Source organism: Neophocaena asiaeorientalis, unplaced genomic scaffold (genome assembly GCF_003031525.2).
Source record: "Neophocaena asiaeorientalis asiaeorientalis breed wild unplaced genomic scaffold, Neophocaena_asiaeorientalis_V1.1 scaffold91, whole genome shotgun sequence".
Lineage (NCBI taxonomy): Eukaryota > Metazoa > Chordata > Mammalia > Artiodactyla > Phocoenidae > Neophocaena > Neophocaena asiaeorientalis.
This window is the reverse complement of record NW_020173198.1, coordinates 7,745,849-7,771,124: the sequence shown is the minus strand read 5'-3', so window position 1 is coordinate 7,771,124 and position 25,276 is coordinate 7,745,849. Positions and strand designations below refer to the sequence as shown.

Sequence of the window (25,276 nt, the reverse complement as noted above, 5' to 3'; positions counted from 1 at the left end):
GGCCTGAACTTCTTGGAAGTAGATCTCAGAGCCATTGAAGAGCTCCTGAATGGTAGGAGAATAGTATCACATCTACCACACAGAAAGGGTCAGAGTCTACAGAGGCACCAAATTGAGTTCTTCACCTTGACTACTTTTAAAAAGTGCTTCTGGTGGGTGATGTCAAGAAAACACGGCAAATGAGGAAGATTTAAGGTCTCATTTCCCCCAAAAAACCACCATATCTGGGAAAGAGTCAAAGGCTTAAAACAACCTTATAAATACCCAATCAAGAAAAAGCCATCTTAAAAATGGTACAAAGTTTTGTGACATTTTATTCACCCTTGCTCCAGCCTTTCTTCTGCATGGCAGTTTTGGTCTTGAGCAGGTGGCAGCCCAGTTCCCAGTTCCCCTGCTCCAACCAGAGAGAGCAGAGAAGATCTCATTTGCAAATTATTGTACACACCTGTTGTAACCTGTCTGGGGATAATGGGAGGGCTGGTGCAAGGCACGCAGTTCATGTAACTCAGAATATAAGTGGGAAAAGCAATAGGAACTGTTCATAGGAGCTACCTGGAAGACTACAAAACTAAAAGGTGCCTGAGGTAAGAAATTATGGGTGGAGATATACAATAGATCATGAAGGTCTGGAGGAGAAGCTGGGGTGAGATTCTTTCAAGAAATTAGGGTATTCAAGACAGCTGTGCACGTGGTGGTATTTAGAAAACCGTGCACATACCTGAGCAAGACGTGTGCTCACAAGAGTCCTAAGAAGACCTTAAGGTTTCACCTCAGACTGATCTCTAGGCACAGAGCAAGCCGAGCTAAGTGATGAAGGAGTACCCCAGCACAGACCTAACTTGTACATTGGTTGTTCTCTCCTTTTTGTTGTTATTGGTATTTTTGTTTGTTTGACCTCTTGACACTCAAGAAAATCTCTGTCAAAACATTAGCTGAACATGAGCTAAATGATCAGAAACTTCAGTGTGATCACACATGGCCAATAATTGTCGTTGCAAGAAGAGTTTGGAAACGTCCCAAAACAAACATACTGTTATAGGCTTCAACAGTCAACAAAACAAAACAAGAACAACAACAAAACCCCAGACACCCCAACACTCAGGGAAGCAGGAGAATCTGATTTCTAGAGTTACCACATTGTAATAGTGAGAGGCCCAATATTCAACTAAAAATTACAAGACATACAATGAAACAGAAATCATGCCTCAGGACTTCCCTGGTGGTCCAGTAGTATAGAATCCACCTTCCAATGCAGGGGAAATGGGTTCATCGATCCTTGGTCGGGGAACTAAGATCCCACATGCTGTGAGGCAACTAAGCCTGCGTGCCACAACTACTGAGCACGTTCGCCTCAACTAGGCAGTCCTCATGCTGCAAACTACAGAGCCCACACACTCTGGAGCCTGTGCGCCACAACTAGAGAGAGAAAATCCACACGGCACAACTAGAGAGAAGCTCACATGCTGCAACAAAAGATCCCACATGCCACAACAATGATCCTGTGTATTGCACTAAGACCCTAAACAGTCTGCAAACTACAGAGCCCACACACTCTGGAGCCTGTGCGCCACAACTAGAGAGAGAAAATCCACACGGCACAACTAGAGAGAAGCTCACATGCTGCAACAAAAGATCCCGCATGCCGTAACAATGATCCTGTGTATCGCAACTAAGACCCGACACAGCCAAAAGTAAAAAATAAATAAATATGTTTTAAAAATCATGTTACCCAGATCAATTAAGCAAGAAAAAGAAATGAGGCACCAAAATGAAACAGAATTAAAACTAGATCTGTTCACAGATAACATGATCTTACATGTACAAAACCCTAAAAAACTTTCTCTCACACACACAAATTGTTAGAGCTAATAAAGGAATTCAGCAAAGTTATAGGAAAGAAAATCAATGCACAAAACTTAAGGTGCAGCTCTATACTTTAACAATTAACAATCCAAAAAGAAAACTGAAAAAAATCAATAAGAATACAATACTAAGGATAAATTTAGTATAGCAGGTGAAAGACTTGTACACTGAAGATTAAAAATCACTGCTGAAAAAGAGAAAGAAGACATAAATAAATGGAAAAGCATCCCGTATTCATTGATTTGAGACAATATTAAGGTGACAATGCTGCCCAACATTATCTACAGATTCAATGCAATGTCTATCAAAATTTCAGTGGTGTTTTTTGCAGACATAGAAAAACCCATCCTAAAATTCACATAAAATCTCAAGGGATCCCAAAGTGCAAACACAACCTTTAGAAAGGAGAAAAAAGTTGGAGGACTTAAACTCCTGATTTCAGAAACTTACTTCAAAGCTATAGCAAACAAAACAATGTGATACGTTCATAAAAAGAGACATACAGACAACTTGAAGAGCATAGAGAACCCAAAAAGTAACCCTCACATACACTGTCAATTAATTTTAGGCAAGGGTGCCAAGACTATTCAGTGGGAAAGACAGTCGTTTTAACAAATGGTGCTTGGAACCTTGGATGCCCACATGCGAAAGAATGAAGTTACCTTATATCATACACAAAAATTAATTCAAAATGGATCAAAAACTTAAATGTAAGAGCTGAGCTTATAAAACTCTTGGAAGAAAACACAGAGGAAAATCTTGCCTTGGATTTCACAATGATTTCTTGAATATGATATCAAAAGCACAGGAAATAAAAGAAAAATATTGAATACATAAAATGTTCACCAAATTTAAAAACTTTGTATGTCATAGGATACTATCAAGAAAGTGAAAAGACAACCCACTGAATGGGAGAAAATATTTGCAAAGCATATAATTTGCATATCTGATAAGGTATTGATATCCAGCCTACATAAAGAACTCTTACAACTTAGAAACAACAACAACAGAAAAATGAACAAGCCAATTAAAAATGGGCAAAGAACTTGAATAGACAATTCTCCGAAGATATACAAATGGCCAATAAGAACATGAAAAGATGCTAGTCATTAGAGAAATGTCAATCAAAACCGCAATGAGTTACCACTTCAAACCCATTAGAATGGCCATTATTAAAAATAAACTGAAAATAGCAAGTGAGTGTAAGGATATGAGGAAATGAAAAGCCTTGTGCATGTGGAAAACATGTATGGCAATTCCTCAAAAAGTTAAAGAGAATTACCATATGATCTAGCAATTCCATTTCTGGGTATATAACCAAAAGAAGGGAAAGCAGGGACCCAAACAGTTACTTGCAAAATCAGTGTTCATTGTAAAGCTTCCAATCTGCAGTTTCTTCCTTTAAAGTGGGGATAATAGCGCCCCTGGAGGCTCAGCGAGTATAATAGATTTGCTTGCATCCTGTTGGTAAGTGCGGTGGTATGATGTGAACCCAGTCAAAGCCAGCATTCTTAACCACAAGACATCACTGGACCCCAAGTCTGGTGGTTCTGAAGCCAGGCTGTTTTCTACCCCAACAGTCCGCCCATAAGTGCCAGATGGGTTATGACAGAAAGGGATGTGGGAACACACTATGAGCTTTGAGATTAATTAGAACAGGTTTCATTGACTTGGAGTGAATAAAGGAAGAAGGAAGAAGTCTCAAGACGCAGAGTTGAGTCCAGTCCCTTTTCACCTACACAGCTCCCTGCAAGGATTCTTGGGCCGTGTGGGGGCAGATGGTGTGTCCTTACCTCGTAGCCCATGAAGACGCCTATGGGCCTGGTGGGCTTGATCCTGATGCCAATGTTTCCTTCAGTGTTGGGCGGCAGGATGTTGCCCTTGTCATCAATGATCTGGAGCAAGAGACCTGTGAATCCCACCCTGCAGGGATCCCCAACACTCCTGCCCCACCCAAACACTGCCTGGCTCATTCATGTGACACAGTGGGGGTTATTGGGGGAGGAGGTTGTGGTAGAGGAGCCCTGTCAGAAAATAGAATAAAACTGTCAAAGTCTTTGAAATCAGCAAATGGTAAAACCCAAGCCACGGGTCTATGTGTTTCATGCATATATAGACATCACAAATGTGTCTTCAAGGTAGAAAACACAGATCAGGAAAAACTAAAGGCACCAGCAGTGGAGAGAGCCACCTGTGCTACTGCAAGTACTCTTTTCCAGGCTCGGTGCATGAAGCCTCTGGCTGTCCTGGCAAGCTGCACTCATGCCCAGGACATTGTAGTTCTCAACTGAAAACTCCCCAGGAAACTGGAGGAAAAGTAGGCGGAGAAGAGGAAGGGGAATCTGGAGGCATGACTGGTTCTGTCACCTCGTGTCACACAACGGTCCAACCCTAGCCGAGCACTAATGTCTGCCAATGTCTTTACCACCAGACCTGAATGTCGTAGGGTGGGATGGCCTTCCCCATGGAACCTGGCTTGATCTTCATCCCCCGGAGAGTGCCACAACTTATTCCCTGTTCACGAAAGAAGAGAACTGGGGTTGGCGAAGCGTCCAGGCTGATCACAAAAAAACAGCATCCTTGCTTACAGATGTCATTTGATGCTGTTTAAAGAGCCCTCATGGGGAAGCTAGAAGGCATCGACCCCACTCTAGTCAGCAGACATTCACTGCACCTGACATGGGCTGGACCTGAGCCTGGTGCTGGGGCTACAGAGTCCAGTGGGAGAGGCCATGAAGAAGCAGAGGAGTGAGCCCAGGGCCGTGTGCATGTAACGTAGGGTGCGGAGTGCCCACTGTGTGCCAGACATGTGTCCCTTTGCCGGGGAGGGCCGTGAGTGTATGTAACGACCGTTTACTTGTAGCTGCCTCGACTGCTTCTCAGAGCTGTGCTGAGGTTATTCAGATTGTTCACGTTGTTCCCCTACCCCCACGTCTTCCTGATGAACCTTATTCCTTCTTCATGGTTCTCGAAATTATCACTTTCCTAAGGTTAAGCGCTTCACACAGAGAGACCAAGGTTTGAATCCTGACTCCACCACTCACTAGCTATGTACCAAGTAATCCCCCTTGATCTCCTCCTCTGTCAAAGGGGGGTAACTATAACATTATCGTTTAGAGTCCTTGTGAGTGTATGCCAGGCACACACCAAGTATTCAGTAAACAACTACTACTAGCTATCATTCAGGCCCTAATAAAAGGAAGGTGGAAGATTCTCTTTCTGTGGTATTTTTCCCCATACTTCTATTGTTGCTTGTCTGTTTCCCTCAGTAGATAATGAGCATTCAGAGAATAGAGACTGTCCCATCCATCTCTGCACCCCCAGCATCTAAACACAATACCTACCTAAAAACAACAGTGACAACCATAGCTGCAATAGGGGTTAGACACTGCGAACAGAGCTTTGTATACTTTCTTTCATTTACCTTATCATAACCTTGCAAGACTGGCATATTTCCATTTTGGAGATGCGGAAGCTAGACTCTGCAAGATTCAGTGATATGCCTACAGTCTCGAAGCCTATAACTGGCAAGGCTGAGATGTGAACTGGGGTCAGAGCTCCTGAGAGAGGAAGTACTTTCCCCTCTGCAATGTCACTGCTTACACTACAGGCACGTGGAAAATGTCACAGAAATGAGTGGATAGGTGTGAAAATGTTTGGAGAAATAAAGCACCATCCGGGTATCGGGGAGTATTCTGTTGTTATGAATAGTTGATGTAAAGGGACTAGTGTCATGGGTGTAGCGCATAGTTATAACCTCACCCTCCCTGTCTGAATGCAAACTGAACCAGCAAGGACAGACCTAGACTCTTAACATTTCTCAATCCCGGAAGCAGACCCAGTAACTGATTATTTATTTGCAAAGTAATGTCAGAGAAGTATGTCAGTTGGGACTAAAACAGCTATTTTGCTACAGGCCCTGAGATGACAGTTATACATCTGTCAGCTAAAGGGATGATAGCGAAGTAGGGGAAAGTGGCTCTGTCCAGCATCGGAAATGCATTGAAAATGTGTTAGAAGTGAGATACCTGCCCATACTATCATGGATAAAGTCCTTGAGATTCAAAACATGCATTTAATCCACAAACATGGGGAAATGCAAAAATAAAATTACAGTGTGATACTACATACCCATCAGATTGGCAAAAATTAAAACTTGAAAAAAAACAAATATTGCCAGAGATGTGAAACAATGGGAATTCTCCTACCCTGCTAGGGAGAGCATACCTTGGTTCAAAATTTTGGAAAATAAGGTAGTAGGGTGCAATGACAGTGTGACCTAGCAATTCCTCTCCCAGAGAAGATCTACAGCAATGTGTGTTTACGTGTTTATGTACATGTTCAAAAATTCAATGCAGCATTAATCATCAACAGTCCCAAACTGAAAACTACCCAAATGCCCAATAATAGAACTGATTAAAAATGTGCTACTTTCATAAAATGTAATGTTATACAGCAATGAAAATTAACTCCAGCATTATTTAACAACACGGACACTTCTTAGAAACATAATGTTGAAAAAAGAAGCAGATATTACGGAATAATGTACGATTACATGAAGTTCAAAAGCAAGTAAAGTAGAATAATTTGTTTAGGGATATTTCCTGTGTAAACTATGAGGGAAAATAAGGAAATGAACACCATAAAAGCCAAAATAGTGGATTCCTTTAGTGGAGATGGAGGGGCATGAGGAGGTCTCTGGGGACACTGGCCATGTTCTATTTTTGGGCCTTCGGTGAGCAGTTACATAGCTGTTTTATTTTCAACAATTCATTAATCTGTTCACCAATAAAGGTCAATCATGGGACACGAAACTAGGTCTGTCATATTCCAGCCTTTGCTTCTAAATGTCATTCAGTTGAGTAGCCACACAAATACAACATCCACACACCAGCACCTGGCCCTGGTAGAGCCAGGATCCAAGATCCAGGAGACCTGAGTTGTTCTGTTTGCTTTCACTTCTCAAAACGTATATTCTGGTCCACAGAGTCTGATCCATAGGTCTAGGGAGAGGTTTGGAATATGTGTTTTCTTCAGTTACCTCTTGATGTAATTCTGATACGATGACTGATTCAGTGCTTCACACTTTGAGAAACCCAGAGCCAGGCTTATATTATGCTAAGAGTTATACTAAGAGGCTTCTTTGCTAATAAAGTATTTTCTCAGTTGGATCCAGTTTTTGAACTCGAAATGAGTTTTTTCCGGGAGTTTGTTGATATCGAAAGGTTTGTCATCTTACCTGTACAATGACCTTGGGGTCAAACTGGGGCAGATGATGGACAAAGACTGTAGACCCCGCTGTCCATGGTTCAAGCAGGGACCCCAGGACAGCCAGAATCCAGCCTGTGTCTGACGGGCACCAGAGGACATCAGATGTCTTCAGCTGCAGTAATTTCCTGCTAACTCCAAAATACAGTTAACCTCAGATACTATTCTGACTACTATACTATCCTTCCGTTCTCTTAATGCCCAAACAATAAAAAGTCATAACCAAAATGGTAAGAAACTTTGTGGTGATTTTGCTTATTCTTGCACCACCCGCTCTCTGATGCGGTACAGTGTAGTCAGAGGAAGCCACCCAATTCCCAGCCCCTCCCCTGGGATAGATGAAAAAGATTGAAACTTGTGTGCAACGTTCTAGCTTGTCTGGAGGCGGCCTTAGGCACTGGTTTCTGTCTTGACTGACTTGGAGCTCAGACAGGTATGATGGCATATTGGAGGTATCTGAAAACAGTGGCAGATGTCACAGTGTGTGGAAACTGTAGATCTGTGGTTACCTAGGGATTAGAGACTACAGACAAAGAAAGAATAGAACATTCAAGTCCCCAGAAGAAACAGACTTTTAAGAAAGTTAAAATGTTAAAGAGCAGCCAAAACTAGAAAAAAAAAAAAACACACACATGGACAGGACCAGGAAAGACACATGCCAGAGAAGACCTTAAGTTTTCGTACTGAGCAGATTATTGAAGGTCTTTCCCTGCATGGAGCCAGGCTGCAAAGACTGAGAGAGGAAGCTATTTTTTTTAAATATGCAATTTTTAACAACAGATCACAAGGTCTACAAAGAAAAAGAGAAGCAGCCTATTCAAAGTAACAACATGAATCTCCAGAAACTGACCCTAAAGAGACCCAGGCTGCAGTTCCTAGACAAAGGTTTTTTAATGACTGTCTTAAATACACTGAAAAAGCTAAAGGAAAACATAGTGTTTTAATTCCCCAAACAAAGCATGTTCAGAGTAAAAGTTCACGCAAGGCACAATCTTACTAACAGAAAAATTTCTTATGAACAGAAAAATTTCTTCAAATTTCTCAACACATTGTCACTTCCTGAAGGTCAACACTGATAACTGTTTGGTGTATAATCTTCCAGAAATTATTTCTCATATATATGCAAACATGATCCTACCATCTTTGCCTCATATGATTGGAACAAAAGAGTGTGTCTCACCTGAGATAAGACTTATATACATATATACCTACAGGCACACACACACAGATATATGTATATACATATATTCATATCTATGGAAAAATCAGTGCTATGAAAAGAAATATTCTCCAACAGATTAAGGAATGTTAGCAAGTATAAATGACTAGTTGTGCACTGTCTATATAAGGGGAACAGATTATATAATTTCTGTATGAGTTTACAAAATGATAGAAAGTTTGGCGTATCAAGGTAAAAACAATTGTTTTAATTCAGATAAAAGTTTAGACTCTTAACTCTTGCAATTTGAAGAAGATATTGCTTAAGGATTTACGGTTTGGGGGGCTCAGAATTAATCTGATAATGTGATATTAAGATTAGCATGTTTTCAAGAAGATAAAACACAACCTTTAAACTGGATATGAGATTTACAGTTTTATGCAGTGAAGTTTGAAGCCAATGGAAATTGAGAAATAGATCTAAAAAATAAAACACTAAGTCAGCAATAAAAAGGAATGAAGAAGTAATACACAAGACAGTATGAATGAATCTCAAAAACATGCTGAGTAAAAGAAACCAGACACAAAAGAGTGCATCTTATATTATTCCATTTCTATGAAACCCTAGGAAAGAGAAATATAATGGCTAGTGACAGCAAATTAGTGTCTACCTGGGGCTCAGGGTGGGGATGGGGGGGTATTGACTAGGAAAGGACAAAAGGAAATTTTTGAGGTGGTAGAAATGTTCTAAAACTTATTAAACTTTCACATAAAATGTGTGAATTGTATTCTAGGTAAATTATAGATCAAAACAGTTGATTTAAATAAACAAAAACTTACATAGCTACTCCTTGTTAATCTCTAACTAAAATATACTTCAAAGAAGGAAAATGGGAAAGTAGATCAATTAATCATGTGATTGATGAATGAGATGATGCTTTTTGAATGTTAAAACACATAAGAATTTACTGCCTATAGAAAGGGCTTGCTTCATTTTTAATTAAAATGAAATACAAGTAGAATTTCTATAATTTCTGTAAATTAATGATAGAATATGATAGATTTCATAGAATTTAAATCCTAATTGACATAGATAAAACACTTTCCCCAACAATGATATAACTCACATTCTCTTCCATTGCATTTGGAATGTTTACTAACCTCCAGAAATTTCAAAACTCAGAGTATACTTTTTGACCACAATAGAATTAAGCTAGAAATCATTAAAAAGAAGACAATGAGAAACCCACCTCAACTATCAGGAAACTAACCGATACATTTCTATGTAATCTATGGGCCAGAGAAGAATCAAAAGGCAAATAAAAAATATTTTGAACTTAATGATAATAAAATATGACATATCAAAATTTGTGTAATGTACCTAAGAGGAGTGCTTAGTGGGAAATTTATACTTTTAATACAGATATTGGAAAAGAAGGAAGGCTTAAAAGTAAGGACATAACCTTCCATCTCAAGAAGTTGAAAAAAGAATAGCAAATTAAGTCAAAGGAATGTACAAGGAAAGAAATAATAAAGATAACAGTAGGCATCAATGGAATGGAGAGCAAATACACAAGAGAGAATAGTAAAACCAAAACTGGTTTTGAAAAGATTTATAAAATTGGTTAACTCTTAGGAAGACTTATCAAGAAAAAAAAGAGAATAAACATATTAAAAATATCAAGAATAAAAAAGTATACATTGTTATAAATCTTACAGACATTAAAATAGAAATAATGAAAATATTAATACCTTTATGTCAAAAAATAACTTTATGACATTTTGAATGAAATAAACAAATTGCTAAAAAATGTTAACTTTCCAAAGTTGATGAATAGAAATCTTAAAACCTCCTATCTATTAAAAAAAAAAGTTAAATCCATTACCAAAAGTTTTTCTGCAATGAAAACCCCAAATTTTATGTCTAAATATTTCAATATGAGTGCTAGTGTGTTAAGGGTTTGACCTGAAAAACTGCTGGGTTTTGTTTTTTTTAGGAAAACAGTGATAATTATATTTCAATTATATCTCAATAAAACAACAACAAAAAATTAGTGATAACTTTTAAATTCTTTATCAAAGCACTTAGAAGAGTACCTGGTACATAGTAAATGTTTGTTAAATGTGTATTGAGTAAATAAATAAAAAAACAATAACTCTAGAATCTAAAGAAGGAACAATAAGGAATTTCAGGGTTAAATTAAATCTAAAGATGACCCCAATCACTGGTGGGCCAACACCAGCTCCAGGTGCCCCACTCCCCATGGCCAGCTATCCCAGGATCCAGCTTCACCCATCAGTGAGCCAAGATCAGACATGGAACATCCCAGGCCACATGGCCAGCCACATCAGGGACCATGCCTGGCTACCGGCTGGCAACCACTACATGAGACAGAAAATTTCAGACAACCAGTCTGGGGGCCAGCCATGACTACCAGTGCACCCACGGTAGTTGGCCATGCCACGACAGAAGGGCCCACATAGCCCATAGAGGGGGGAACCATAGAGCATTCAACCCTAGAGCATATAACTCTGGTGACCAGAGGGGAGCGTGCTGCTGGGTCCATAGGACATTTCCTACATTAGGCCACTTCTCCAAGATAAGGAACCACTTATGTAGGAATGTTAAAGAGCAAAAGTAGGGCTTCCCTGGTGGCTCAGTGGTTGAGAGTCTGCCTGGCGATGCAGGGGACACAGGTTCGTGCCCCGGTCTGGGAAGATCCCACATGCTGTGGAGCAGCTGGGCCTGTGAGCCATGGCCGCTGAGCCTGTGCATCCAGAGCCTGCGCTCCTCAACAAAAAAAAAAAAAAAAAAAAAAAGCAAAAGTAATAAAATCATCTATACCCACGATAAGTAGTTAATGGATATGCAAAAGAAAAATATGTAAAATATGTCATCAAAAACAACAAACATGGGGAGGAACAGTAAAAAGGTAGGGTGGTTAGAACGCATTTGACCTTAAGAGATCATCAACTTAAAAAAAAATTATATATATATATGTCATGATAACCACAAACCAAAAACCTATAATAGGTACACACACAGAAAAGTGAAAGAAATTCAAGCATAATACTAAACATGGTCATCAAATCACAAGGGAAGAGAGGAAAAAAAGAAGAAAGGAACAAAAAAGGAACTACAAAAACAATCAGAAAACAACAAAATGGCAATAACTACATACTTATCAATAATTATTTTAAATATAAATGGATTAGTATTCCAATCAAAAGACATAGAGTAGCTAAATGGATAAAAAAAAAACAAGACCCATTATATCCTGCCTACAAGAGGCTCACTTCAGATCTAAAGTCACACACAGACTGAAAAAGTCGGGGGATGGAAAAAAGTATTCCATATAAATGGAAGTAAAAACAAAAAGCTGGTGTGACAATACACATATCAGACACTACACTTATTGAGCAATATTTATTACTAAATCACATCAGAAGGTGGTAAGAAGAATTTGCTCCTGCCATGATTTTTGCCCAAACAAACAGAAGTCAATGTCACAGATGCTGTACTCATCTCTCCTGAGACAAGAAGTGGATCACACTATCAAAAGAGGAAAGATGGAGCATTGTACGTTGCTTACTTTTCTATCCCTATCTAATCTAGAATAGTGTTTGGCACATTAAATCCTAACTGAATGAATGAATGCAGTATCGAAGAGACAGAATGAATGATTTTGGACATGAACATGACCTCTCATGAATAGATTTGGGAGGCTGCTCCATGAATCAATTGGAGTGTAGTATCCTTGGAGCCTAGAGTAATATAGGGTTTAATTCCCAAGGATAGTCAGGGGTTGTAAATTGGTGGCCTGAATGAGTGACTATATTCCACCCCTGGACGTATGTTGCCTGGATTATGCTAAAAAAAGTTACATTAAATGTTGGATTTCTAACTTAACATTTTTAGTAAGTAAAATGTGTGGAAAATTGAGTCAAAATCAATTCTATTTGTTATGGTTTGGGTTGTGTTGTTGATTAGGCTACAGATCCGTTTCTGAATGATGCTTGTTAAGTTGTAAGGGGAGGCCCAGAAAGCCAGACTGGACTACGGTGGCGTGCCCTCTAGAAGGTCTTCCATGGGAGCAACATCAATCCATACAGTGCTCATAAGGCAAGTTTCAAAATTAATGTATTCCACAAAGGTGTACTGAGGGATTGCTAGGTGTCAGACACCATACGTCACTAGAGAGACACTGGTCATGATCAAGGCAATTGGAAAAGTAGAAACAGACAGATCAGAACGGTTGTGAGAATGAATGTAAATTGGGTGGAGATGCTGGGGGTAGGAGAAGTTTGGAGATATGGAGGAATTGACAATGACCCAACAAAAAGGTGGAATTCCCTGGGCAAATATTTACATGGTGATAATCTCCAGGGGTTGATGTGTGAACTAATAAGGACTTTATGAAGACAAATAACAGAAAAAAAATTCACTTGCAAAGTTAAATTCCTCAGGTGTATCGTAGTCATTCCATCTTGCGGCTCCAGCTCCCGACAAAGACTGGCAGCGCAGGTACTGAGGGGCAGGGTAGAAGCCACAGCGGGATCTCTCTCTCTCTCGACATCACCATCCTCATTTTGCAGTAAAGGAAAAGAAGTGTCAGAGAAGTTAAGAGACTTGCTCAAGGGCTGTAAGTGGCACTGCCAGAATTTGAAATTGGGTCTTCAGATTTTAAGTTCAGTATATACTTTACTGCCCTGTGGCAGATAAACACACACATATAAACACCCACCCACCCTAGAAATAAATTGTTGACTGAGTTCATTACTGTCCAGATAAAGTCCAAAGTTTTTATCATGTGATATAATGACCACCCCTTCTGATATTTCACAACTTGAACCTGATGTTGAAATAATACTGAATGCAAGTGAGATGACTATCCTTTTTCAGGGTAAGTTTCTCCTTCTATCTACAGATAATTGCAGCAATCCGGGGGCAACTTATGCCATCAACACATACACAAGTTAGTTAGTCTGTGAATTCTCTAGAGCTAATGATTATCCAGGGAAGTTATACACAATATTTACTGGGTCACAGGGACTTGACAATCATTACTTCTTGGTTCTGAAGGTTACTGGCGCATCTTAAAGGCTTTAACTAGACAAAGACAGGAAGAATGAGATAGTCTATTTTTATCTCATCATGAAAAAAACAAGAGTCCGTGATTTCCTTGTGCAGGCACATCTTGGAGATATTGCAGGTTCAGTTCCAGACCACAGCAATAAAGCAAATATCACAACACAGTCACACAAATTCTTCTCAGTTTCCCAGTGCATATAAAAGTTATGTTTACACTATACTGTAATCTATTGTGTGCAGTAGCAATACATCTTTCAAATAGTACATACCTTAATTTAAAAATACTTTATTGCTAAAAAATGCTAACCATCATCTAACAACGCAGGGTTGCCCAAACCCCTCAATTTGTAAAAACCACAATATCTGTGAAGCTCAATAAAGTGAAACAATAAAATGAGTATGCCTGTAGGTACAGTAAGCCCGTCTGAAACGTACTGGCTTAATATTGTGATTTCTGTATACAAGCCAAATGGAGAAGGAGATGGAGTGAAGGGAAGAGAGGCAGATTCTGTACTTTGGGTAAGTCATAGATTTTCCCTAAAAGTATGGGTTCCCAACATCACTCATTCCGGAGCCTGGAGAAGGTAAAGAGATCATAGGATGGGCATTGAGTAAGGAGATGTGATCAAAATCATTCTCACTATAGGAGAAAGATAATGTGTTCAGAATGATCAATCTGCTAGATTTAAAATTTTGGGGAGGGTGGGAGGGAGGCTCAAGAGGGAGGGGATATGGGGATATATGTATACATATAGCTGATTCACTTTGTTGTACAGCAGAAACACAACATTGCAAAGCAATTATACTCCAATAAAGATGTAAATAAATAAATAAATAATCTTCAAATACAAAAAAAAAATTTGGAATGTGTCAGTGAAAAATGATATTCCCTTCAACAGTGATAAATCCAGATTGTGAAAAAGTTTTGCTATTTGATTAGCAGATTATGTTTCTCGACTAGGACAAACATAAAACTCTGGTGAATTTTAGTGGACTCCAGGACATGAGTATATCACAGTATATTCACATTCTGGTGGATATTTTATTTTATTTTATTATTGATTTGTAATTAACATACAATATTATATTAGGTTCAGGTGTACCACAGTGAACTGATATTTTTATACATAATTAAACAATCAGGATTTCCCTGGTGGTGCAGTGGTTAAGAATCCACCTGCCAGTGCAGGGGACACAGGTTCGAACCCTGGTCCGGGAAGATCCCACATGCCGTGGAGCAACTAAGCCCATGTGCCACAACTACTGAGCCTGTGCTCTAGAGCCTGCGAGTCACAACTACTGAGCCCACGTGCCTAGAGACCGTGCTCTGCAACAAGAGAAGCCACCGCGATGAGGAGTCCGCACACCGCAACAAAGAGTAGCGCCCGCTCGCCGCAACTAGAGAAAGCCCGCGCGCAGCGACGAAGGCCCAACGCAGCCAAATAAATAATTATTAATTTTAAAAAATGATAAGATGAAAAAAAAGATAAAATGATCAACATAATAAGACCAGTTAACATCATCACCATACAAAGTTGTTACAATATTTTGACTATATTTCCTATCTGTACATTACATCCCTGTGACTTATTTTATATCTGGAAGTTTGTACCTATAATTCTGTTCACCTGTTTTTTTCATCCCTCACCAACCCTCATCCCCTCTGGCAACCACCAGTTTGTTCTCTGTATCTATCAGTCTGTTTCTGTTTTGTTTGTGTGTTCATTTGTTTTGTTTTCAAGTTATTATATATTATTCTCAAGTTAATAAAGTCATTCAGCAGTGAAGTGATTCCCTAAGGTAGTGGTATCCCGATTGAATATGTACACCCCTCAGTAAAATATTTTTTAACACACTCCCCAATACACGTTTATTTATTTATAAATTATACATATGTATTTATGTGCATCATACAAATATCAAAAATAGTTTTAAAGAATGAATAAAAAGTACAGATAATTTGAAGTTCTCCTATTTTCTTTCCCATCCCAGTTGCCCTTCTCACCCTCACTTCGAAGCCTCCTGTCCTTAAAAACTCAGCAACAACAACAACAAAAAACAAAACTCTGCAACATTCTACAGAGTTCCCAAGAAACTATAAAGATGCCACAAAATCGACAAGAGACAGAGACTTTGAACTCATGTGACTTTCAAATTGAAATTTACACATTTGGGGTGACTTTTTCAAGATAAAAGGAATCCTCAATTTAAACAAACAATTTTTGAGGGTCATAACTCCAAAAATGCCATGGGTTATTTCTCTAAAAGCTAAGTAAGTAGCTTGTAAGAAACATCTACATAAATATATGGTTCAGTCAAATCTTTAATGCAGAACTGGGGAAGATACATCCTTACCGGGTTTGAAAGCTAAGATTTTGAGCTTCAAAGCCATCTTGGAAACACTGGTGTTCTGGGCCTAGCATTCACTGTATGCATGAAACTCTGAGTAAAAACAGCTTTTCCAGAAAAACCATACAATTATTTTCAAGCAGCTTATCACAAACAACTATTTATCTAATGTAGAAACAAAACTTTCCCTCTAACCAGAAAAAAGGTACAGATTTTCCCTGCTGAAAAGTGAGGCTTTTTCAGGTCAATGGAGACTTAGAAAACCTAGTGCTACAACTCTGTTATAGAATTCACTACATGCATGACTCAGTGAGGATAATTTTCTTTCACTGGAAAAAAAAATGTGCATCAAATTTCTCTCATGGAGCTAGTTAGAAAGATCTAAGTAAATGTACAGCAAAATCAAGTCTTTAAAGTAGAATTTGGGGAAGATACAAAGTTACCTCAAGATTTTTGCCCCTTGAAAGCTGCCCAAGAAATACTATTTGTGGGTCTACCATTCACTGTATGCATGACTTACTGAGTCAAACTTATTTTTACTGTGAAATTTACCTCAAATTTTCTATTAATACACTATATTTTAGACCTGCCCTGAATGACAAGACTCTCTGTAGACACTTAAGCATGAAGAAATGGAGAACAAAGGAACTAGGCATCTTTTCACTATGTTCTCAGTGAGGGTACTGTTGTATTATATATATTCAAGTTTCTTTCCCCCAAAAATTGCAGGTTCCATAAGAATGAAGGGCATATAAGAAATTATATGGACAAGACGAGATACCTGGGAAATCCTAAATATCTGTCTCCTTGAACTGAAAGCTCAGGGCAAGGCTTGACCAAGCCCCACTTTTCGGCTTTATACTGCAAATGTAATTTGGTTCATTTTTCAAATTAAACTTTTATTTATTTTTTTTATTGGAGTATAGTTGCTTTACACTGCTGTGTCAGTTTCTGCTGCACAGCAAAGTAAATCGGCCATACATATACATATATCCCCTCTCTTCTGGATTTCCTTCCCATTTAGGTCACCACAGACCACTGAGTAAAGTTCCCTGTGCTATACTATAGGTTCTTATTAGTTATCTGTTTTATAAATAGTAGTGTATGTATGTGAATCCCAATCTCCCAATTCATCCCAGGCCCCCCATTTCCTCCTTGGTATCCATACGTTTGTTCTCTACATCTGTCTCTAGAGACCGTGCTCTGCAACAAGAGAAGCCACCGCGATGAGAAGTCCACACACCGCAACAAAGAGTAGCGCCCGCTCGCCACAACTAGAGAAAGCCCGCGCTTTCTCTATCAAAAATAGTTTTAAAGAATGAATAAAAAGTACAGATAATTTGAAGTTCTCCTATTTTCTTTCCCATCCCAGTTGCCCTTCTCACCCTCACTTCGAAGCCTCCTGTCCTTAAAAACTCAGCAACAACAACAACAAAAAACAAAACTCTGCAACATTCTACAGAGTTCCCAAGAAACTATAAAGATGCCACAAAATCGACAAGAGACAGAGACTTTGCTTTGCAAAGACAGAGACATCTGCTTTGCAAATGAGATCATCTATACCATTTTTCTAGATTCCACATATATGTGTTAATATACAATATTTGTTTTTCTCTTTCTGACTTACTTCATTTTGTATGACAGTCTCTAGGTCCATCCACGTCTCTGCAAATGACACAATTTCATTACTTTTTATGGCTGAGTAATATTCCATAGTATATATGTACCACATCTTCTTTATCCATTCCTCTGTCGATGGACATTTAGGTTGCTTCCATGTCCTGGCTATTGTAAATAGCGCTGCAATGAATATTGGGGTGCGTGTATCTTTTTGAATAATGGTTTTCTCTGAGTGTATGCCCAGGAGTGGGATTGCTGGGTCACATGGTAGTTCTATTTATAGTTTTTTAAGGAACTACCATACTGTTCTCCATAGCGGCTGTATCAGTTTAAATTCCCACCAACAGTGTAAGAGGGTTCCCTTGTCTCCACACCCTCTTATATGGAAAAGGCTAGGATCATCCATACGGTAATAGGTTAGAGGTGGAGTCATCTGTATGAATTCATGTTTGCCATCATATGCATTCAACTTGTTCCATACAGATAGTGGTTGTTACGTGCATATACACAGATTAGTATATAGACACACTCTTCTTTGCACTGCCTGCTGAGATGGCGAAGAATCAAGAACACCTTAGTAGCGATGAGCACACCGAACTCCCTGATTTAGGTTTTAAATACCATTCTCCAAAAGGAGAAACAAGGGCACTTTGAAGAACTGGCTGATACTAAGACTGAAGCAGGATATGCAAAGTGAGTGCACAGCAACTTTCCTTAGTGCCAGGAAGTAAGGTAGTTCTCAAAAACCAACAAACAAAACAACAAAGACAGGGTGCACAAGCAGGACACTGGAGCTACCTGAAAGAGAACCCAATGGCTAAAGCTGGAACGATTTGAGCAAGAAAACATATAAAGATGTACTGCACTATTCTAGAAAACATAAAAGAAATTTCAAGGAGTCCATATGGAGAGAAATAAACATTTTCCATAGAGAAAAAATCTGCACGATTACATAGATACTCAGTCCTCAAAGACAAGAAACATAACTTCCCACTCCTCACGATGTGCACATAGTGATTTAATCAAAGAGAAGGTACACTGTGGACAGAGGAAAAACCAGACCAACACTGCCTCAGCCAGGTGATTAAAGGCAACATCAACAAGTCATCTCGAAAGTAAACACCCTAGAGATGAAGTGATAAGAAAGACATTTTGCCTCCTGATCTTCACCCCTCCTTGCCCCGGAAAATAACCCCAGTCTAAACATCTGAAATATCATAAGATATATACCAACTAGGACAGTTATACAAAATACATGACCAATACTCCTCAAAACCTTCCAGATTATGAAAAATATGCCAAGTCTGAGAAACTGTCAGAGCCAAGTGGAGCCTAAGGAGACATGAGGACTAAATACAATGTGCCAGCTGGGCTGGGCCCTGGAACAGAAAAAGTTAAAACCCACCCAAGCAAATCTAAGTAACATGTGGACTTTAGTTAATAATATTGTATCAGTTTTGGATATTAATTGTGACAAGGTACCAAGTGTTATGACATTCACAATTAGGTCGAACTGAGTCTTAGGCATGTGGAAACTCTCAATACTGTCTTCACAATTTTTTTTTTTTTCTCACAAATCTAAACCTATTATAGGGAATTCCCTGACAGTCCAGTGGTTAGGACTCCATGCTTCCACTGCAGGGGGCACAGGTTTGATCCCCGATCAGGGAACTAAGATCCCACATGCCATGCGATGCGGCCAAAAAGAAAAATTTAATTTAATTTAAAAAATAAATCTATTATAAAATTAAGTTTTTAATAATCATTGTTTTATCTTTAGTAACTAGTAATTGACACAACTACTCTCATTGTACCCGTTTTATTTAAATACTAGCATTTATGCTGCCATTATGTATACATTAGATCAAGTACTACACAATAATATATAATTCACAGAAACATCCATTTTACCTATTTTATGTTAAAATAATATATATGCAAACAACATTATATTGTGTATTATACAATTATGTGGTTTTCTGGTTTTAAAGTGTCTCCGTAAAGTTGGTCACCATGGATGGTAGACGATATTGAGATTTTAGAGAGTGTATTTCACACCATGGCTGAACATTTTCAAAAAAGGAACAAACAGCCAAGTGATTCATTGTGACTGGCTCAGTTCTGAATAATCCTTGTTTTTATTTTGTTCCCATGAATACCTTTCAGCAGTAACAAACAGAATCAAATATTTCCAATTCAAAGAGATATTCAAAGATTGGCAGAATGTACAGTGAGTTTGAGGGGTTTCAGGCTGAAGGAGAAAGAAGTGACCATGAGGTGGCAGTAGCATACAACAAGCTTCATGTGGGCAACTCTGACAAGGTTTGCATGAAGAGAAGTCCATCACAGCAGGAGACCTTCCCATGGCTGCTACCCAGAAGCAGAAGGCGGCCAGGCATCTCTCTGGGAAGAGGGGAACTGGAAAGGAAGCTGATGTGCCTAAATTAGGTCCCTGCGCAGCCAGGCTGGGAGTCTCAGAGCACTCAGAAGGGCAGCAGTAGCTTGGGGTTTTACAGAGCTACAGGGTTGAACTTACCTACAATTAGCAGATGTTGGGTACAGTTTCACGGGATATGAAAATCAGGAACAACATAAATGACTAAAACTCCCTTACTGAGGCTATGTTTTAAAAAACTCAGTGTATAAAAATTTGAGTTTAGCACCAGGAGGCTTTTGAGCTAACGGGGGATACCAGCCCGCCAATACACCAGAGCCATCTTTGGCTCACTGATTGAACATAAATAGAATTGGTTACCCCAAAGATACAGTTTCACACCATGGTCTTTTCTAAAACAGAAGGGTTTAAAAGAATTATTCAAACTCATAATTTACTAGATGATGTTTTCCAGCAAGTGATAAAATCAATTTAAGGAATAAAAGAATATTTTATCTGAGTGACTTAGATTTTGATAAGTTTCATGCAATAACTAATTTACTTCTTAGGAGATCATAAGAATATACTGAAAGCTCAGAATGTTTCTCAGTTAAGAGGAATTATAGGTTTGTTTTTTTTTTTTGCGGTACGCGGGCCTCTCGCTGTTGTGGCCTCTCCCGTTGCGGAGCACAGGCTCCGGACGCGCAAGCTCAGCGGCCATGCCTCACGGGCCCAGCCGCTTTGCGGCATGTGGGATCTTCCCGGACCAGGGCACGAACCCGTGTCCCCTGCATCGGCAGGCGGGCTCTCAACCACTGCGCCACCAGGGAAGCCCGGAATTATAGGTTATTATACTGCTGATACACCTAACCATATAGCTAATGATGGATGGAGATATGGCCCTTATTTATGTAATAAAATTCAAAAGGAATTTTAAATGCTACCAGGAAGTTAGGTTAGACCCGGAAAATATTGAGAATATAAGAAGAAAAAATACCTCCCCTTTTTCAAATTCGATGAACTGGTGGGATAGTCTCATGTCTGCTATACATATATTCAATAAGTACATACACATAAAACATCAAATGAAGAAATACACTACGATGAAATCAAATCATCCTGATGCAATGAGAGTAGATTATATATGTAACTTGTCATTACAGGATGATATTTTCAACTCAGTTGAAAGTTAATAAAGATATATAAAAACCAATTCTGATATTAAATAAAGCCACATGCTCAGTACAAGGCCTATCTCCTTTCTTACAGCAAATGAAACAAGCCTTGAATGTATGGGTGATGAAGGTAAAATGTAGGAAGACATATGAATATAATATCTGAATTAGAAAATACGCAAAAAAGAGGGACTTCCCCGGTGGCGCAGTGGTTAAGAATCCACCTGCCAATGCAGGGGACACAGGTTCGAGCCCTGGTCCAGGAAGATCCCACATGCTGCGGAGCAACTAAGCCCGTGCGCCACAACTACTGAGCCCACGTGCTGCAACTACTGAAGCCCACGTGCCTAGAGCCCGTGCTCCACAACAAGAGAAGCCACTGCAATGAGAAGCCCGCGCACTGCAACGAAGACCCAACGCAGCCAAAAATAAATAAAAATAAATTTAACAACAAAAAGAAAATACACAAAAAAGAAAAATATAGAAATTGGAAATGTATGAAGGTAAGCATCAATGTTCACATACTTTAAAACACCATCATGCTGCTGCTTCTAAAACTCATGCACAGATTTTGCTTAGTGCCATATTAACCAATTGTAATGTGGTCTTGATCATTTAATTAACAATAAGTAACAGTGGGGTCCTGTGAATGAGGTTTTAGTAAGCTGAAATCATTCAAAATTATTTAAGATCGTCATAGCATGAGAAATTATAAAACACAGCAAGTCTCTCAATTGAAAAGGAGACAACCTAACAAGTATATTCTTAAAACATTATTAGTGACCTTGCTTTTAATAAAGACAGTAAAATTATAATAAATTCTGCTTTGGGTATATATTAAATATTTAAGTTTAAAATAACGTACGTTTTATTACACTTACTTGTCAGGTTCTCCATAGTTTTCAGCTACTTCAACGCTGTTGGAAAACTAGAGCCATTAAAAATTAGTGAAAGCATGTATGCACTGGAGTGCGTTTTCGCCTTTACCTGGAGTTCTGGTTCCAACATGACTCGGTAAGCGGGTCCTCAGCTCATTCTCCTCGAAGGTCCCGATATTGAGTATTGAGTGTGTTCACGTCCCACTCAACGGAATCTCCCCTTCTTCTGAGCTCGTGCTGGGATTTCTCCCCAGAAACATCCTCGAATCTGTACAGAAACAAGGAAACAAGCCACTGCAGCTCCGATTTAGGGTCGTCAAGCCCTCAACCAACGGATACTTCAGTCAATAATCCTTGTTCAGGGCTTCCCTGGTGGCGCAGTGGTTGAGAGTCCGCCTGCAGATGTAGGGGAGATGGGTTCGTGCCCCGGTCCAGGAAGATCCCACATGCCGCGGAGCGGCTGCGCCCGTGAGCCATGGCCGCTGAGCCTGCGCGTCTGGAGCCTGTGCTCCGCAACGGGAGAGGCCACAGCAGTGAGAGGCCTGCGTACCGCTAAAAAAAAAAAAAAAAAGTAAAAAAATAATCCTTGTTCAAACATTCTTAAAGAAAGTAAAGAATAAAACACCGGGAACAGCCCGGAAAACGCAAGTGTCCCGGAAGCCACACAAACCTCTCCGCTCAGCGCTCAGCCAGCTGAGGAAGCTTTCTACGCACGGCGGTTGGTCCAGAGCCTCCGCAGTCGCTCCATCAGACACGGAACCTTTGGAAAAGGAGCTGCGGTTCTCATTGCGGAAGCAGCGCCAGAGGCCTTGGGGCGGGAACCGGGACCGCCCTGCCCCGAGGCGCCTTTGGCCTGAGAAGACGCGTGCGCCCGCCCCCTGCCGGCTTTCGCTGCGCACTGCATGGAGGGAAACCGCCCCGTGCCCGTTAGCCATGACCGCGCGCCCCCTCCTGGCCGTTCTTGGAACATCCTGGGAAATTCTCAACGAGGTGGTCACTCAGCTGGCGCACCGCTCCAACCAAGACTTTCCTCTACCAGGCCGTGTCTTACCCACAGGGGCTGGAAAACAAAGAAATCTTTGGGTTTTATTTTGTTTTGTTTTGCGGTACGCGGGCCTGCTCACCGCTGTGGCCTCTCCCGTCGCAAAGTACAGGCTCCGGACGCGCAGGCTCAGAGGCTATGGCTCACGGGCCCAGCCGCTCTGCAGCATGTGGGATTCTCCTGGACCGGGGCACGAACCCATGTCCCCTGCATCAGCAGGCTGACTCTCAACCACTGCGCCACCAGGGAAGCCCAATCTTTGGGTTTTTTGAGTGTTGAATGAAACGTAGAATTTATGCATGTCTTTGCATAATTTGTACTGCTGTAAGCACTGGCCGCATAAATACAGACTACTACTTACACATGCTAAACGGCAGATGATTGGCTTTAACCATGAAAATATTTCGGTGAAACCAAACTTTCACATTCTTTACACTAGTTTTCCATTTCGCTTTCATCTTCTTCATTTTTAAAAAAACATTTCTGGTCATTTTTAAATATGTGAAATTCAGTTTATACCAGACAATTTCTCTAGCATCACCATCTTGATTGTGAGAGCTTATTTTAAAAGTTGGCATTTGGTGACATACACATGACAGGGTCAGAATGCAAACCTAGAGGAAGCTACATACCTGTTATTAACTTACTGCGTGTATCCTTGGCTGATGTTTTCCATGAAAAGTGCTTAAGAGATGGCAGATGGATGAAGTAACTTCCATCAGTCCCACAAGTAACCAATTTTATTACCTTCAAATAATAACTTCCATCACTTCACAACCAGAGGAAGACTTGGTGAAGCAAGAATTTGCTGCTTTGACGTAAGAGAAGGCTGTGGTGTTTCAAACTGACCACCTACCATCCCCAGATTGGCAGTGGGCATGAGGATAGCAAACCAATACCCTGGTGCATGTTGCTGGTGTCAGAGAGAGCAGTACGGACCTTATTCTAAAATAATTTTAGTTGTGGGTCTCAACCAGTCTGTAGGCTCCCTCAAGGAGCAGTGGAAAGGCTTCCTTTGTTTTGCAGGGTTAAAAGTATTCCGTGGGCTGAGTCGACTTCACACGCACCTTTTCCCAAAAGCGTTTAAAGGCATGCATATGTTCTGCCCTAAGAAGCCTGGACAATTTAAGGCTAATGGGCTGAGGTGCAATTTTTCATAAGGAAAATAGAGCATTTGATGCTGTCTGCAGCACGGTCACGTGTGTTTATGTCCACACTACTCTCAAGGAAAATGTGACCCACAATTGTTCAGGAATCACTGGTACAAATGTTTCACTGAGAGTAACAAAATGAATACACGTCCCCATGTTCACTCATTCATGCATTTGCTCACTGACCAAATATGTTCCAGACCTTATTTTGGTTCTGGGAAGTAAATGGTAATTGACAAAATGTCCCTACCCAAAGAGCTCCTTTCTAGTGAAGAGGGCCGTGAAAAAAACAAGGAAAAGCCAAGGAAACAATCAAACAAAATAAAAGAAATTGTGGGAGAGTGTCGGAGAAGCTATCCCCTTCCATCCAAGGCCCGCAGACCCTGCGGGAGCCGCCGCCACTGTGGATGATTGGGAGGATCCGGTGCACCAGGTGAAGCTAGCCGAGCAGGCTGGGCGATACGACAAAATGGTGGAATCAATGAAGAAAGCAGCAGGGATGGACGTGGAGTTGACAACTGAAGAAAGAAACCTCCTATCTGTTGCATATAAAAATGTGATTGGACCTAGGAGAGCTTCCTGGGGAATAATCAGCAGCATTGAACAGAAAGAAAAAAAAAAGGGAGGAGAAAACAAACTAAAATGATGGGAGAATATTGGCAAATGGTTGAGACTGAGCTAAAGTTAATCTGTTTTCTGGACATTCTGGGCAAGGTTTTCTGCTTATAAAATCAAAGAGGACTACCGCAGGTATCTGGCTGAATTTGCCACAGGAGACGACAGGAAGGAGGCTGCAGAGAACAGCCTAGTGGCTTACAAAGCTGCTAGTGATATTGCAATGGCAGAACTTCCAACACATCCCATTCACTTAGGTCTTGCTCTCAATTTTTCTGTATTCTACTATGAAATTCTTAACTCCCCTGACCATGCCTGCAGGTTGGCAAAAGCAGCTTTTGATGATTCAGCTGCAGAACTGGATACACTGATTGAAGAAAGCTACAAGGACTCCACACATATCATGCAATCGTTATGTGATAATCTGACACTATGGACTTCAGACATGAAGGGTGATGGTGAAGAGCAGGATAAAGAAGCGCTGCAGGATGTGGAAGATGAAAAATCAGTGAGACACAGAAGCCAACAAGAGAAACCACCTCTGACCACCCTGCACCTTCCCATTTCACCCCTCTTGGAAATGCCCCCATTGTCACTGAGAACCACCAAATCTGACTTTTACCTTTGGTCTCAGAATTTAGGTTCCTGCCCTGCTGTTTTTTGTTTTTTAACAGTTTTCAAAAGTTCTTAA

The 25,276-nt window shown here is 40.1% G+C and overlaps 2 protein-coding genes and 1 pseudogene across 2 annotated transcripts in view; 2 read left to right on the top strand and 1 right to left on the bottom strand.

Moving 5' to 3' along the window:
• LOC112399248 (acyl-coenzyme A synthetase ACSM1, mitochondrial) overlaps nt 1–22,712 on the bottom strand; it is a 27,879-nt gene extending 5,167 nt beyond the window's left edge. The window contains exons 1-6 of the mRNA XM_024744323.1: nt 22,448–22,712; nt 12,736–12,858; nt 7,095–7,281; nt 5,288–5,467; nt 4,297–4,420; nt 3,657–3,758 (exon numbers count right to left, since the gene is read on the bottom strand). Of these exons, the coding sequence (XP_024600091.1) occupies nt 3,657–3,758; nt 4,297–4,420; nt 5,288–5,467; nt 7,095–7,281; nt 12,736–12,858; nt 22,448–22,712 (981 nt within the window). The remainder of the gene's footprint in view (nt 1–3,656; nt 3,759–4,296; nt 4,421–5,287; nt 5,468–7,094; nt 7,282–12,735; nt 12,859–22,447) is intronic.
• ACSM5 (acyl-CoA synthetase medium chain family member 5) overlaps nt 1–25,276 on the top strand; it is a gene marked incomplete at its 5' end in the record, with an annotated part of 89,460 nt that overhangs the window by 62,208 nt on the left and 1,976 nt on the right. The gene's annotated exons all lie outside the window — the stretch shown is intronic.
• Nucleotides 22,711–25,276, top strand: LOC112399246 (14-3-3 protein epsilon pseudogene; annotated as a pseudogene).